The following is a 17,008-nucleotide window of genomic DNA, read 5'->3' as shown; positions in this document are numbered from 1 at the left end:
AGTGTCGGAAAACTCTCCCTGTGATAACCCTTCACTGTCTTTGCACTGTCCCTGCACTCTCCCTATCCAATATTCTACAATTAAAGGCTTCTTTGAACACTGTCCCTAGCGCTTGTTACGTCTCTTCCTATGCTCAGCTCATAGTTAAATGGCAGAGATGTTTGAAGAGGCTGTGGTGCTAATGTGAGAGTTGCATTATTTTTTATGTTTACCTGCTCGCCATCTAAATTGAAGTAGTAGAGCAGTTTAATTACAGCTTCCTCTCCCATTCACTTCAATGCGACAGATGAGTTGGACCTCCCTCAATCTGAAATTGATGACCTACCCAGAGGATAGGAAATCATAATACCACTTTAAAGGGGTTATCCCATCTTAGACAATGGGGGCATATCGCTAGGATATGCCCCATTGTCTGATAGGTGTGGGTCCCACCTCTGGGACCTGCACCTACAAGCAGAACGGAGCCAGGGAGAGTTGTGGCTGGAGGACCTCGGGTTTCCCGGGGTACGTCCACCACCAGGCGCAGCTCCCCGTCTCTCCCATTGAAGTGAGTGGGAGCGCACCGTGCATGCGCGGCCTCCGCTCCAATTCATTTCTATGGGGCCGACGGAAATAGCTGAGCCAGCGCTCGGCTATTTTCGGCGGCTCTATAGAAATGAATGGAGGGTGACTGCGCATGCACAGTGCGCCCTCCTCAAGTTTCTCCACTCCGTTCTCCTTGTAGGTGCGGGTCCCAGTGGTGGGAACTTCACGTATCAGACAATGGGGGCATATCCTAGCGATATGCCCCCATTGTCTAAGATGGGATAACCCCTTTAAGTCTTCGCTATATATTATAGCCAATTCCTAACACACACAAAAAGTGTGCAGTGTCCCACTCCGTGTTGGTAGTGGGCCCCTTAAATCTCATGTATGTCATCTACAACAGGCTGGTAGTTTCATTACACCCAGTCACCACAAGGTGATGCTATAACATCACATATATAGTACAGGTCAGTCACAGGAAGTCAAATGAGAGCATAGTGAAGGTCCAGGAGAGAAGAGCGTGTAGCTTCTGCTGCGTGCCCCTAGGCACTCTCCAGTGGGGCAAGATATATAGGAAATCAAGTCCAATGGTTACTGGATCCCTTTTTGTAGTGCCACTTTCCAGAAGCTAGAGACATAGTGGACTTATTGTATTGAAGCAACCAGTGCAAATAATGGAGCAGAAGTCTGATGCCTGCCGCTAGGGAGAGCATCCTGTTGGTTGTCAAATTCTAGTCAGAGATCCAAGTACTGAAAGGCTGGGTTATCAGAGCGAGACCAGAACCAAGGAAGTATCACTCTCTCACTCAAGTCAAGCTGGAACCTGTCTAAAACGGCCCCACCAAGCCTCTTGTCTGAAATTGCAGCTCAGCATTATTTTGTGAACCAAGGCATTATCTGTGTGGATGCTAACTACCTCAAGGCAATTATTCAAGTACAATTCCAGTTTAATTATCTCCAGACTCTCTCCTTATTTGGCACTATGGACGTAACTACCATAGTGTCAGACAATACGACTGCTATGGGGCCCAGGGCAGGGAGGGGCCCAGTTTTAGTTGGGATCATCTCCTCTTCTACTGGTGGTGAAACCTGGTCAGGACTCTACCCTCTAAATGAACAACTCTACCCTCTAAATGAACAACTTTTGAGGCAATGGAGAAAATGGCCCAAGGGTCATTGAAAAGGGTTAGGCAGAAACCCTTCTGTCCTGTGTGGGGGCCCAGTTTGGTCCTTACTATGGGGCCCTTACCTCTCTATGTATGCCACTGTTCAGCACTGTCTCTCATTTCACCTTACAGTGCTGCATCACGAACAGGGACCCTGCCTCCACGGCACCTAAAAGCCCATACCACCAAGGGCACCTCAACCACCATCTGGTGGGAATTCCTGTACACCAGAGTGTGCCCCGAAGGAACTGGTGCTGACCTTCCCTACACTGCACACCAGGGAGCGCTACAGAACTGTGAGTAAAACTACTACTATCCCTATTGGCCCAGCGTAGCTCACATATCGCCCCTGCGGCCCGGTCGCTGCAAGTTGTCTTCCAAAACTTCAGCATTTTGTTTGCCTTCCTTTGTTCCATTATGGAAGCAGTACAATGAAAGTAACATAAACTTCAGTTCCAGTGTCTGATGGGCACAAACAGAGCTGAACAAACCACACTGAATAAAATGGGGTTTGCTAGGTTTCCAGTAGTATTAGGCCTAGTATTGTACTAGAAAAATTGTGAATCATGGTATCTGTGAGAGAGATGTGAATCCAACGCAGATGTGAACAAAGCCTTCTCAGTTCAATTGTTAACACTGTATATTTTAATTAAAACAATGTATACATTTCATTTAAATACAATTACACAATCACTTGTCATTTTACAGTATATTCAGTCCATCTTAAGAAATTAAAAAGTCATGTCACGGTCTCTTGTATTGGCTTTCTTTGTTCCCTCTGTAACTGAATCCATTCTTCTCGAAAAACTGCCTGAAGAATTGACAGGATTGTAATTTTTCCATTTTGGCCATGGCGTCCTACCATGAAGTAAATAATTGGGTTTATGCTACTGTTGATCGCACAAAACAGACAAAAAAGGTCCATGATGGGGAAGGATGGCATGGTATGGTGCTTGTACCATGCAAGCAATAACACTCTCATGGGCATTCCAAACACAAGGAAAAAAAAGACTGTAAGTGTGATGACCGCATATAACTTCTTTGGTTGTCGTTGATGAGAACTTGTCCGCACTTTGACAAGCAGAATAAAGCTTGAAACTGTCATTGAAGGTATAAAAATTGCAAAACTAAAAATACAAATAATAATGAAGATGATTTTGCATTCCGGACTGGACTCCTTAAGTATACCTCTACTATTGTAGGTAATACTATAACAAAATGCAAACTCGAGTGCGCTAAGAGTACAAGAAGTGATCCATATAAGAGCACATACGATTGAGGATGTGTGCCTAGGTCTGTTACAGTAATACCATATGGGAAAGACAACAGATATGCATCTCTCTATACTTATAGCTGCTAGAAGACACAGGCTAGTGTTGTAGACAAAGAGACAAGCTAGATTTATTACACCTATCAAGTTAATAACATGTTCATCCTCATATTGTGGTTCCAAGTGCGGGATCAGGGCAAAAACCAATGAAAACATATGAAATACTAACATGAATAGCATAAATGCTGCATCAGCCGCAGCAAGGTTAAAGATATAGATGGATGAATTGGTTTTCTTAATCTTAAACGAGAGATACCAGATCACAATACCATTGCCAATCATTCCCAATACGGACATGACTAAGATCATTGGGGTGATCATCATATTGAATACCGGTTTAAACAATATGGTATCATTATTCCAGTATAGTGTTCCTGTCATTAGACCCCCATTACTTCTGTTTAATGATTCCATTTGCTTCATGCAAGTGGTGATTAGGATGTAATTGGAACAAATAACATGGAAAGTAAAATAGTAGTATGTAATGTTAGTAGATGTGCAGTGCTACCAGTGATCACCTAGGCACCAAGCCACCAGATTTGTCACGGTGCATTAGATTAATGGAAGCTACTTCAGTCTTCTTATTTGTTAAGGATGACTGGCAAACAGTTTCTGAATCATATATTTCTTCAAGAATAAAGCACGGTTAGCTGTGGCGATTTTATATCATTTGCTTCCTTTACCACCATCGATTCTGTGAATAATAAATAATGCAATATTAATCACCAGAAAGAAAAACACACAAAAACTCTACAAACTTTCCTCAATACACTGATAGAAGAGCAATCCAAATACATCAGATCATTTAATTTACCACTTATAGATATTATCACTGCACATGTACAAACCGGATTCCCAAAAAGTTGGGACACTAAACAAATTTTGAATAAAAATGTAATGCAATGATGTGGAGATGGAAAATGTCAATATTTTATTTGTAATAGAACGTAGATGACAGATCAAACGTTTAATCCGAGTAAATGTATAATTTTAAAGGAAAAATACATTGATTCAAATTTTCACGGTGTCAACAAATCCCCAAAAAGTTAAGACAAGTAGCAATAAGCTGGAAAAAGTAAATTTGAGCATAACGAAGAGCTGGAAGACCAATTAACACTAATTAGGTCAATTGGCAACATGATTGGGTATAAAAAGAGCTTCTCAGAGTGGCAGTGTCTCTCAGAAGCCAAGATGGGTAGAGGATCACCAATTCCCACAATGTTGCGCAGAAAGATAGTGGAGCAATATCAGAAAGGTGTTACCCAGCGAAAAATTGCAAAGACTTTGCATCTATCATCATCAACTGTGCATAACATCATCCGAACATTCAGAGAATCTGGAACAATCTCTGTGCGTAAGGGTCAAGGCTGTAAAACCATACTGGATGCCCGTGATCTCCGGGCCCTTAAACGACACTGCACCACAAACAGGAATGCTACTGTAAAGGAAATCACAGAATGGGCTCAGGAATACTTCCAAAAACCATTGTCAGTGAACACAATCCACCGTGCCATCCGCCGTTGCCAGCTGAAACTCTACAGTGCAAAGAAGAAGCCATTTATAAGCAAGATCCACAAGCTCAGGCGTTTTCACTGGGCCAGGGATCATTTAAAATGGAGTGTGGCAAAATGGAAGACTGTTCTGTGGTCAGACGAGTCACCATTCGAAGTTCTTTTTGGAAATCTGGGACGCCATGTCATCCGGACCAAAGAGGACATGGACAACCCAAGTTGTTATCAACGCTCAGTTCAGAAGCCTGCATCCGCCGTTGCCAGCTGAAACTCTACAGTGCAAAGAAGAAGCCATTTCTAAGCAAGATCCACAAGCTCAGGCGTTTCCACTGGGCCAGGGATCATTTAAAAAAAAGGACAACCCAAGTTGTTATCAACGCTCAGTTCAGAAGCCTGCATCTCTGATGGTATGGGGTTGCATGAGTGCGTGTGGCATGGGCAGCTTGCATGTCTGGAAAAACACCATCAATGCAGAAAAATATATTCAGGTTCTAGAACAACATATGCTCCCATCCAGACGTCATCTCTTTCAGGGAAGACCCTGCATTTTTCAACAAGATAATGCCAGACCACATTCTGCATCAATCACAACATCATGGCTGCGTAGGAGAAGGATCCGGGTACTGAGATGGCCATTTGGCGCATCATAAAGAGGAAGGTGCAACAAAGAAGGCCCAAGACGATTGAACAGTTAGAGGCCTGTATTAGACAAGAATGGGAGAGCATTCCTATTTCTAAACTTGAGAAACTGGTCTCCTCGGTCCCCAGACATCTGTTGAGTGTTGTAAGAAGAAGGGGAGATGCCACACAGTGGTGAAAATGGCCTTGTCCCAACTTTTTGGGGATTTGTTGACACCATGAAATTCTGATTCAACATATTTTTCCCTTAAAATGGTACATTTTCTCAGTTTAACCTTTTGTTCCGTGATTTATGTTCTATTCTGAATAAAATATTAGAAGTTGGCACCTCCACATCATTGCATTCAGTTTTTATTCACGATTTGTATAGTGTCCCAACTTTTTTGGAATCCGGTTTGTACATTACTGGAGTATTTTAGCGGTATTTAGTTATTTTGAAGTAGAGCCATAATCTATTCTCATTTACTGACATCTCAGATAAACAGTAGTGATCATATGTGTGGCTCTAATTTCTCCCTTCATTTTAAAATATATGGTTTTTTTTTGTATTGAGCCTCAATCACACAAGTCATTATTATTAACATTAAGTAGCACTTTGCTTTATAATTTATAGCACATGAAAGTATAATATAAAAAAAGTGAATATAAAAAAAGGCTCATTAACCACAAGAGGTAAGTATCGATTACATAAAATGCATTATATTGATGATACAGGGCACTTGTATCAGGAGTATAACATACATATCATAAGTAGAGTTGAGCGGACGCCTGGATGTTCGGGTTCGAGAAGTTCGGCCGAACTTCCCGGAAATGTTCGGGTTCGGGATCCGAACCCGATCCGAACTTCGTCCCGAACCCGAACCCCATTGAAGTCAATAGGGACCCGAACTTTTCGGCACAAAAAAGGCTGTAAAACAGCCCAGGAAAGGGCTGCAAAAGGCAGCAACATGTAGGTAAATCCCCTGCAAACAAATGTGGATAGGGAAATGAATAAAAATAAAAATAAAATAAATAAAAATTAACCAATATCAATTGGAGAGAGGTCCCGTTGCAGAGAATCTGGCTTCACGTCACCCACCACTGTAACAGTCCATTGTCAGATATTTAGTCCCAGGCACCCAGGCAGAGGAGAGAGGTCCCATAACAGAGAATCTGGCTTCATGTCAGCAGAGAATCAGTCTGCATGTCATAGCAGAGAATCAGGCTTCACGTCAGCCACCACTGTAACAGTCCATTGTCATATATTTAGGCCCCGGCACCCAGGCAGAGGAGTGAGGTCCTGTAACAGAGAATCTGGCTTCATGTCAGCAGAGAATCAGTCTGCATGTCATAGCAGAGAATCAGGCTTCACGTCAGCCACCACTGCAACAGTCCATTGGCATATATTTAGGCCCAGTACCCAGGCAGAGGAGAGAGGTCCCGTAACAGAGGATCTGGCTTCATGTCAGCAGAGAATCAGTCTGCATGTCATAGCAGAGAATCAGGCTTCATGTCAGCCACCACTGCAACAGTCCATTGGCATATATTTAGGCCCAGCACCCAGGCAGAGGAGAGAGGTCCCGTAACAGAGGATCTGGCTTCATGTCAGCAGAGAATCAGTCTGCATGTCATAGCAGAGAATCAGGCTTCACGTCAGCCACCACTGCAACAGTCCATTGTCATATATTTAGGCCCAGGCACCCAGGCAAAGGAGAGAGGTCCGTAACAGAGAATCTGTCTTCATGTCAGCAGAGAATCAGTCTGCATGTCATAGCAGAGAATCAGGCTTCACGTCACCCAACATTGGAACAGTCCATTGGCATATATTTAGGCCCAGCACCCAGGCAGAGGAGAGAGGTCCCGTAACAGAGACTCTGTCTTCATGTCAGCAGAGAATCAGTCTGCATGTCATAGCAGAGAATCAGGCTTCACGTCAGCCACCACTGCAACAGTCCATTGTCAGATATTTAGGCCCAGCACCCAGGCAAAGGAGAGAGGTCCGTAACAGAGAATCTGTCTTCATGTCAGCAGAGAATCAGTCTGCATGTCATAGCAGAGAATCAGGCTTCATGTCAGCCACCACTGCAACAGTCCATTGGCATATATTTAGGCCCAGCACCCAGGCAGAGGAGAGAGGTCCCGTAACAGAGGATCTGGCTTCATGTCAGCAGAGAATCAGTCTGCATGTCATAGCAGAGAATCAGGCTTCACGTCAGCCACCACTGCAACAGTCCATTGTCATATATTTAGGCCCAGGCACCCAGGCAAAGGAGAGAGGTCCGTAACAGAGAATCTGTCTTCATGTCAGCAGAGAATCAGTCTGCATGTCATAGCAGAGAATCAGGCTTCACGTCACCCAACATTGGAACAGTCCATTGGCATATATTTAGGCCCAGCACCCAGGCAGAGGAGAGAGGTCCCGTAACAGAGACTCTGTCTTCATGTCAGCAGAGAATCAGTCTGCATGTCATAGCAGAGAATCAGGCTTCACGTCAGCCACCACTGCAACAGTCCATTGTCAGATATTTAGGCCCAGCACCCAGGCAGAGGAGAGAGGTCCCGTAACAGAGGATCTGGCTTCATGTCAGCAGAGAATCAGTCTGCATGTCATAGCAGAGAATCAGGCTTCACGTCAGCCACCACTGCAACAGTCCATTGTCATATATTTAGGCCCAGGCACCCAGGCAAAGGAGAGAGGTCCGTAACAGAGAATCTGTCTTCATGTCAGCAGAGAATCAGTCTGCATGTCATAGCAGAGAATCAGGCTTCATGTCAGCCACCACTGCAACAGTCCATTGGCATATATTTAGGCCCAGCACCCAGGCAGAGGAGAGAGGTCCCGTAACAGAGGATCTGGCTTCATGTCAGCAGAGAATCAGTCTGCATGTCATAGCAAAGAATCAGGCTTCACGTCAGCCACCACTGCAACAGTCCATTGTCATATATTTAGGCCCAGGCACCCAGGCAGAGGAGAGAGGTCCGTAACAGAGAATCTGTCTTCATGTCAGCAGAGAATCAGTCTGCATGTCATAGCAGAGAATCAGGCTTCACGTCACCCAACATTGGAACAGTCCATTGGCATATATTTAGGCCCAGCACCCAGGCAGAGGAGAGAGGTCCCGTAACAGAGACTCTGGCTTCATGTCAGCAGAGAATCAGTCTGCATGTCATAGCAGAGAATCAGGCTTCACGTCAGCCACCACTGCAACAGTCCATTGTCAGATATTTAGGCCCAGCACCCAGGCAGAGGAGAGAGGTCCTGTAACAGAGAATCTGTCTTCATGTCAGCAGAGAATCAGTCTGCATGTCATAGCAGAGAATCTGGCTTCACGTCAGCCACCACTGCAACAGTTCATTGGCATATATTTAGGCCCAGCACACAGGCAGAGGAGAGAGGTCCCGTAACAGAGAATCTGTCTTCATGTCAGCAGAGCATTAGTCTGCATGTCATAGCAGAGAATCAGGCTTCACGTCAGCCAGCACTGCAACAGTCCATTGTCAAATATTTAGGCCCAGCACCCAGGCAGAGGAGAGAGGTCCCGTAACAGAGAATCTGTCTTCATGTCAGCAGAGAATCAGTCTGCATGTCATAGCAGAGAATCAGGCTTCACGTCACCCAACATTAGAACAGTCCATTGGCATATATTTAGGCCCAGGCACACAGGCAGAGGAGAGAGGTCCCGTAACAGAGACTCTGGCTTCGTGTCAGCAGAGAATCAGTCTGCATGTCATAGCAGAGAATCAGGCTTCACGTCAGCCACCACTGCAACAGTCCATTGTCAGATATTTAGGCCCAGCACCCAGGCAGAGGAGAGAGGTCCCGTAACAGAGAATCTGTTTTCATGTCAGCAGAAAATCAGTCTGCATGTCATAGCAGAGAATCGGGCTTCACGTCAGCCACCAGTGCAACAGTCCATTGTCATATATTTAGGCCCAGCACCCAGGCAGAGGAGAGAGGTCCCGTAACAGAGGATCTGGCTTCATGTCAGCAGAGAATCAGACTGCATGTCATAGCAGAGAATTAGGCTTCACGTCAGCCACCAGTGTAACATTCCATTGTCATATATAGGTCCTTCTAAAAAAATTAGCATATTGTGATAAAGTTCATTATTTTCTGTAATGTACTGATAAACATTAGACTTTCATATATTTTAGATTCATTACACACAACTGAAGTAGTTCAAGCCTTTTATTGTTTTAATATTGATGATTTTGGCATACAGCTCATGAAAACCCAAAATTCCTATCTAAAAAAATTAGCATATTTCATCCGACCAATAAAAGAAAAGTGTTTTTAATACAAAAAAAGTCAACCTTCAAATAATTATGTTCAGTTATGCACTCAAAACTTGGTCGCGAATCCTTTTGCAGAAATGACTGCTTCAATGCGGCGTGGCATGGACTCAATCAGCCTGTGGCACTGCTGAGGTGTTATGGAGGCCCAGGATGCTTCGATAGCGGCCTTAAGCTCATCCAGAGTGTTGGGTCTTGCGTCTCTCAACTTTCTCTTCCCAATATCCCACAGATTCTCTATGGGGTTCAGGTCAGGAGAGTTGGCAGGCCAATTGAGCACAGTAATACCATGGTCAGTAAACCATTTACCAGTGGTTTTGGCACTGTGAGCAGGTGCCAGGTCGTGCTGAAAAATGAAATCTTCATCTCCATAAAGCTTTTCAGCAGATGGAAGCATGAAGTGCTCCAAAATCTCCTGATAGCTAGCTGCATTGACCCTGCCCTTGATAAAACACAGTGGACCAACACCAGCAGCTGACATGGCACCCCAGACCATCACTGACTGTGGGTACTTGACACTGGACTTCAGGCATTTTGGCATTTCCCTCTCCCCAGTCTTCCTCCAGACTCTGGCACCTTGATTTCCGAATGATATGCAAAATTTGCTTTCATCCGAAAAACTTTGGACCTCTGAGCAACAGTCCAGTGCTGCTTCTCTGTAGCCCAGGTCAGGCGCTTCTGCCGCTGTTTCTGGTTCAAAAGTGGCTTGACCTGGGGAATGCGGTACCTGTAGCCCATTTCCTGCACACGCCTGTACACGGTGGCTCTGGATGTTTCTACTGCAGACTCAGTCCACTGCTTCCGCAGGTCCCCCAAGGTCTGGAATCGGACCTTCTCCACAATCTTCCTCAGGGTCCGGTCACCTCTTCTCGTTGTGCAGCGTTTTCTGCCACACTTTTTCCTTCCCACAGACATCCCACTGAAGTGCCTTGATACAGCACTCTGGGAACAGCCTATTCGTTCAGAAATGTCTTTCTGTGTCTTACCCTCTTGCTTGAGGGTGTCAATGATGGCCTTCTGGACAGCAGTCAGGTCGGCAGTCTTACCCATGATTGCGGTTTTGAGTAATGAACCAGACTGGGAGTTTTTCAAAGCCTCAGGAATCTTTTGCAGGTGTTTAGAGTTAATTAGTTGATTCAGATGATTAGGTTAATAGCTCGTTTAGAGAACCTTTTCATGATATGCTAATTTTTTTAGATAGGAATTTGGAGTTTTCATGAGCTGTATGCCAAAATCATCAATATTAAAACAATAAAAGGCTTGAACTACTTCAGTTGTGTGTAATGAATCTGAAATATATGAATGTCTAATGTTTATCAGTACATTACAGAAAATAATGAACTTTATTACAATATGCAAATTTTTTGAGAAGGACCTGTATTTAGGCCCAGCACCCAGGCAGAGAAGAGAGGTCCCGTAACAGAGGATCTGGCTTCATGTCAGCAGAGAATCAGTCTGTATGTCATAGCAGAGAATCAGGCTTCACGTCAGCCACCACTGCAACAGTCCATTGGCATTCATTTAGGCCCAGCACCCAGGTAGAGGAGAGAGGTCCCGTAACAGAGAATCTGTCTTCATGTCAGCAGAGAATCAGTCTGCATGTCATAGCAGAGAATCAGGCTTCACGTCAGCCAACATTGGAACAGTCCATTGGCATATATTTAGGCCCAGCACCCAGGCAGAGGAGAGAGGTCCCGTAACAGAGAATCTGTCTTCATGTCAGCAGAGAATCAGTCTGCATGTCATAGCAGAGAATCAGGCTTCACGTCAGCCACCAGTGCAACAGTCCATTGTCATATATTTAGGCCCAGCACCCAAGCAGAGGAGAGAGGTCCCGTAACAGAGGATCTGGCTTCATGTCAGCAGAGAATCAGTCTGCATGTCATAGCAGAGAATCAGGCTTCACGTCAGCCAACATTGGAACAGTCCATTGGCATATATTTAGGCCCCGGCACCCAGACAGTGGAGAGGTTCATTCAACTTTGGGTAGCCTCGCAATATAATGGTAAAATAAAAATAAAAATAGGATTGAATGAGGAAGTGCCCTGGAGTACAATAATATATGGTTAAGGGGAGGTAGTTAATGTCTAATCTGCACAAGGGATGGACAGGTCCTGTGGGATCCATGCCTGGTTCATCTTTATGAACGTCAGCTTGTCCACATTGGCTGTAGACAGGCGGCTGCGTTTGTCTGTAATGACGCCCCCTGCCGTGCTGAATACACGTTCAGACAAAACGCTGGCCGCCGGGCAGGCCAGCACCTCCAAGGCATAAAAGGCTAGCTCTGGCCACGTGGACAATTTAGAGACCCAGAAGTTGAATGGGGCCGAACCATCAGTCAGTACGTGGAGGGTTGTGCACACGTACTGTTCCACCATGTTAGTGAAATGTTGCCTCCTGCTAACATGTTGCGTATCAGGTGGTGGTGCAGTTAGCTGTGGCGTGTTGACAAAACTTTTCCACATCTCTGCCATGCTAACCCTGCCCTCAGAGGAGCTGGCCGTGACACAGCTGCCTTGGCGACCTCTTGCTCCTCCTCTGCCTTGGCCTTGGGCTTCCACTTGTTCCCCTGTGACATTTGGGAATGCTCTCAGTAGCGCGTCTACCAACGTGCGCTTGTACTCGCGCATCTTCCTATCACGCTCCAGTGCAGAAAGTAAGGTGGGCACATTGTCTTTGTAGCGTGGATCCAGCAGGGTGGCAACCCAGTAGTCCGCACACGTTAAAATGTGGGCAACTCTGCTGTCGTTGCGCAGGCACTGCAGCATGTAGTCGCTCATGTGTGCCAGGCTGCCCAGGGGTAAGGACAAGCTGTCCTCTGTGGGAGGCGTATCGTCATCGTCCTGCCTTTCCCCCCAGCCACGCACCAGTGAGGGGCCCGAGCTGCGTTGGGTGCCACCCCGCTGTGACCGTGCTTCATCCTCATCCTCCTCCACCTCATCCTCGTCCTCCAGTAGTGGGCCCTGGCTGGCCACATTTGTACCTGGCCTCTGCTGTTGCAAAAAACCTCCCTCTGAGTCACTTCGAAGAGACTGGCCTGAAAGTGCTAAAAATGACCCCTCTTCCTCCTCCTCCTCCTGGGCCACCTCCTCTTCCATCATCGCCCTAAGTGTTTTCTCAAGGAGACATAGAAGTGGTATTGTAACGCTGATAACGGCGTCATCACCACTGGCCATGATGGTGGAGTACTCGAAACAGCGCAACAGGGCACACAGGTCTCGCATGGAGGCCCAGTCATTGGTGGTGAAGTGGTGCTGTTCCGCAGTGCGACTGACCCGTGCGTGCTGCAGCTGAAACTCCACTATGGCCTGCTGCTGCTCGCACAGTCTGTCCAGCATGTGCAAGGTGGAGTTCCACCTGGTGGGTACGTCGCATATGAGGCGGTGAGCGGGAAGGCCGAAGTTACGCTGTAGCGCAGACAGGCGAGCAGCGGCAGGATGTGAATGCCGGAAGCGCGAACAGACGTCCCGCACTTTATGCAGCAGCTCTGACATGTCGGGGTAGTTGTGAATGAACTTCTGCACCACCAAATTCAGCACATGCGCCAGGCAAGGGATGTGCGTCAAACCGGCTAGTCCCAGAGCTGCAACGAGATTTCGCCCATTATCGCACACCACCAGGCCGGGCTTGAGGCTCACCGGCAGCAACCACTCGTCGGTCTGTTGTTCTATACCACGCCACAACTCCTGTGTGGTGTGGGGCCTGTCCCCCAAACATATGAGTTTCAGAATGGCTTGCTGACGTTTACCCCGGGCTGTGCTGAAGTTGGTGGTGAAGGTGTGTGGCTGACTGGATGAGCAGGTGGAAGAAGAGGAGGAGGAAGCCTAGAAGGAGGAGGTGGCAACAGGAGGCAAAGAATGTTGCCCTGCAATCCTTGGCGGCGGAAGGACGTGCGCCAAAAATCTCTCCGCCTGGGGCCCAGCTGCCACTACATTTATCCAGTGTGCAGTTAGGGAGATATAGCGTCCCTGGCCGTGCTTACTGGTCCACGTATCTGTGGTTAGGTGGACCTTGCTACAGATGGCGTTGCGCAGTGCACACTTGATTTTATCGGATACTTGGTTGTGCAGGGAAGGCACGGCTCTCTTGGAGAAGTAGTGGCGGCTGGGAACAACATACTGTGGGACAGCAAGCGACATGAGCTGTTTGAAGCTGTCTGTGTCCACCAGCCTAAATGACAGCATTTCATAGGCCAGTAGTTTAGAAATGCTGGCATTCAGGGCCAGGGATCGAGGGTGGCTAGGTGGGAATTTACGCTTTCTCTCAAATGTTTGTGAGATGGAGAGCTGAACGCTGCCGTATGACATGGTTGAGATGCTTGGTGACAGTGGTGGTGGTGGTGTTGGTGGTACATCCCCTGTTTGCTGGGCGGCAGGTGCCAACGTTCCTCCAGAGGCGGAGGAAGAGGCAGAGGCGGCAGCAGCAGAAGAGGCCGAGGCGGCAGCAGCAGAAGAGGTAGCAGGGGGAGCCTGAGTGACTTCCTTGTTTTTAAGGAGTTTACTCCACTGCAGTTCATGCTTTGCATGCAGGTGCCTGGTCATGCAGGTTGTGCTAAGGTTCAGAACGTTAATGCCTCGCTTCAGGCTCTGATGGCACATCGTGTAAACCACTCGTGTCTTGTCGTCAGCACATTGTTTGAAGAAGTGCCATGCCAGGGAACTCCTTGAAGCTGCCTTTGGGGTGCTCGGTCCCGGATGGCGGCGGTCAGTAGCAGGCAAAGTCTCTTGGCGGCGGGTGTTCTGCTTTTGCCCACTGCTCCCTCTTTTGCTACGCTGTTGGCTCGGTCTCACCACTGCCTCTTCCTCCGAACTGTGAAAGTCAGTGGCACGACCTTCATTCCATGTGGGGTCTAGGACCTCATCGTCCCCTGCATCATCTTCCACCCAGTCTTGATCCCTGACCTCCTGTTCAGTCTGCACACTGCAGAAAGACGCAGCAGTTGGCACCTGTGTTTCGTCATCATCAGAGACTTGCTGAGGTGGTATTCCCATGTCCTCATCATCAGGAAACATAAGTGGTTGTGCGTCAGTGCATTCTATGTCTTCCACCGCCGGGGAAGGGCTAGGTGGATGCCCTTGGGAAACCCTTCCAGCAGAGTCTTCAAACAGCATAAGAGACTGCTGCATAACTTGAGGCTCAGACAGTTTCCCTGATATGCATGGGGGTGATGTGACAGACTGATGGGGTTGGTTTTCAGGCGCCATCTGTGCGCTTTCTGCAGAAGACTGGGTGGGAGATAATGTGAACGTGCTGGATCCACTGTCGGCCACCCAATTGACTAATGCCTGTACCTGCTCAGGCCTTACCATCCTTAGAACGGCATTGGGCCCCACCATATATCGCTGTAAATTCTGGCGGCTACTGGGACCTGAGGTAGTTGGTACACTAGGACGTGTGGATGTGGCAGAACGGCCACGTCCTCTCCCAGCACCAGAGGGTCCACTAACACCACCACGACCATGTCCACGTCCGCGTCCCTTACTAGATGTTTTCCTCATTGTTATCGTTCACCACAACAACAAAAATATTATTTGGCCCAATGTATTGAATTCAAATTCAGGCCTTTTTTTACAGACACCTAACACTATCTGGCTATCTATTTAGGTACCGTATTACACTAATACAGCCACAGCAGTAACCACAGATTTAGCTGACTATGAATTTGAGGCCTAGTATTTAGGCGCTGGGTGACAGGTATACGTTTTACGGACAGAATTAGACTGGGATATGCACAGTAGCGTGTGTGTGAAGTTATTGAGAATGACCCTATCAGCACCTTGATTCTGATATACCCTTTTAGGGAAGTATTTAAAGTAGGCCTGATACAGCAGAAACCACTAAATTAGGAAATTGCTAAATTGGGAATTGTATTTCAACCCAGAACAAAAAATGTGCTTTGACGGACACTAAATAACTTGCCCAGCCACAACAGTACAGCAGTAACGACAGATTTAGCAGGATATAAATTTGAGGCCTAGTATTTAGGCGCTGGGTGACAGGTATACGTTTCACGGACAGAATTAGACTGGGATATGCACAGTAGCGTGTGTGTGAAGTTATTGAGAATGACCCTATCAGCACCTTGATTCTGATATACCCTTTTAGGGATGTATTTAAAGTAGGCCTGATACAGCAGAAACCACTAAATTAGGAAATTGCTAAATTGGGAATTGTATTTCAACCCAGAAAAAAAAATGTGCTTTGACGGACACTAAATAACTTGCCCAGCCACAACAGTACAGCAGTAATGACAGATTTAGCTGGATATAAATTTGAGGCCTAGTATTTAGGCGCTGGGTGACAGATATAGGTTTACTGACAGAATTAGACTTGGAAATGCACAGTAGCGTGTGTGTGAAGTTATTCAGAATGACCCTATGTGCACCTTGAATCTGATATACCCTTTTAGGGATAGATTTAAAATAGCTCTGATACAGCAGAAACCACTAAATTAGGAAATTGCTAAATTGGGAATTGTATTTCAACCCAGAATAAAAAAAATGTGCTTTGACGGACACTAAATAACTTGCCCAGCCACAACAGTACAGCAGTAACGACAGATTTAGCTGGATATAAATTTGAGGCCTAGTATTTAGGCACTGGGTGACAGGTATAGGTTTACTGACAGAATTAGACTTGGAAATGCACAGTAGCGTGTGTGTGAAGTTATTCAGAATGACCCTATGTGCACCTTGAATATTATATACCCTTTTAGGGATAGATTTCAAATAGCTCTGATAAAGCAGAAACCACTAAATTAGGAAATTGCTAAATTCGGAATTGTATTTCAACCCAGAACAAAAAATGTGCTTTGACGGACACTAAATAACTTGACCAGCCACAGCAGTACAGCAGTAACGACAGATTTAGCTGGATATAAATTTGAGGCCTAGTATTTACGCGCTGGGTGACAGGTATAGGTTTACTGACAGAATTAGACTTGGAAATGCACAGTAGCGTGTGTGTGAAGTTATTCAGAATGACCCTATGTGCACCTTGAATCTGATGTACCCTTTTAGGGATAAATTTAAAGTAGGCCTGATACAGCAGAAACCACTAAATTAGGAAATTGCTAAATTGGGAATTGTATTTCAACCCAGAACAAAAAATGTGCTTTGACGGACAATAAATAACTTGCCCAGCCACAACAGTACAGCAGTAACGACAGATTTAGCTGGATATAAATTTGATGCCTAGTATTTAGGCGCTGGGTGACAGGTATAGGTTTACTGACAGAATTAGACTTGGAAATGCACAGTAGCATGTGTGTGAAGTTATTCAGAATGACCCTATGTGCACCTTGAATATTATATACCCTTTTAGGGATAGATTTAAAATAGCTCTGATACAGCAGAAACCACTAAATTAGGAAATTGCTAAATTGGGAATTGTATTTCAACCCAGAACAAAAACTGTGCTTTGACTGACACTAAATAACTTGACCAGCCACACCAGTAACGACAGATTTAGCTGGATATAAACTTGAGGCCTAGTATTTAGGCGCTGGGTGACAGGTATACGTTTACTGACAGAATTAGACTGGGATATGGACAAAAAATAACCAC

At 46.1% G+C, this 17,008-nt stretch overlaps 1 protein-coding gene across 4 annotated transcripts in view; it reads right to left on the bottom strand.

Moving 5' to 3' along the window:
* Positions 1–2,408: 2,408 nt before the first annotated feature.
* LOC122927676 (proto-oncogene Mas-like) overlaps positions 2,409–17,008 on the bottom strand; it is a 248,088-nt gene continuing 233,488 nt past the window's right edge. For 2 of the 4 annotated variants that reach the window (XM_044279751.1, XM_044279752.1), the window contains one exon: positions 2,409–3,715. In XM_044279751.1, the coding sequence (XP_044135686.1) occupies positions 2,431–3,444 (1,014 nt within the window). In that variant the 5' untranslated portion in view covers positions 3,445–3,715 and the 3' untranslated portion in view covers positions 2,409–2,430. The remainder of the gene's footprint in view (positions 3,716–17,008) is intronic. The other 2 variants (XM_044279759.1, XM_044279761.1) reach the window with 1 other exon arrangement.

The sequence above is a fragment of the Bufo gargarizans genome, chromosome 2 (genome assembly GCF_014858855.1).
Source record: "Bufo gargarizans isolate SCDJY-AF-19 chromosome 2, ASM1485885v1, whole genome shotgun sequence".
NCBI lineage: Eukaryota > Metazoa > Chordata > Amphibia > Anura > Bufonidae > Bufo > Bufo gargarizans.
The sequence above is the reverse complement of the archived record's forward strand: the minus strand, read 5'-3'. Positions and strand labels throughout refer to the sequence as shown.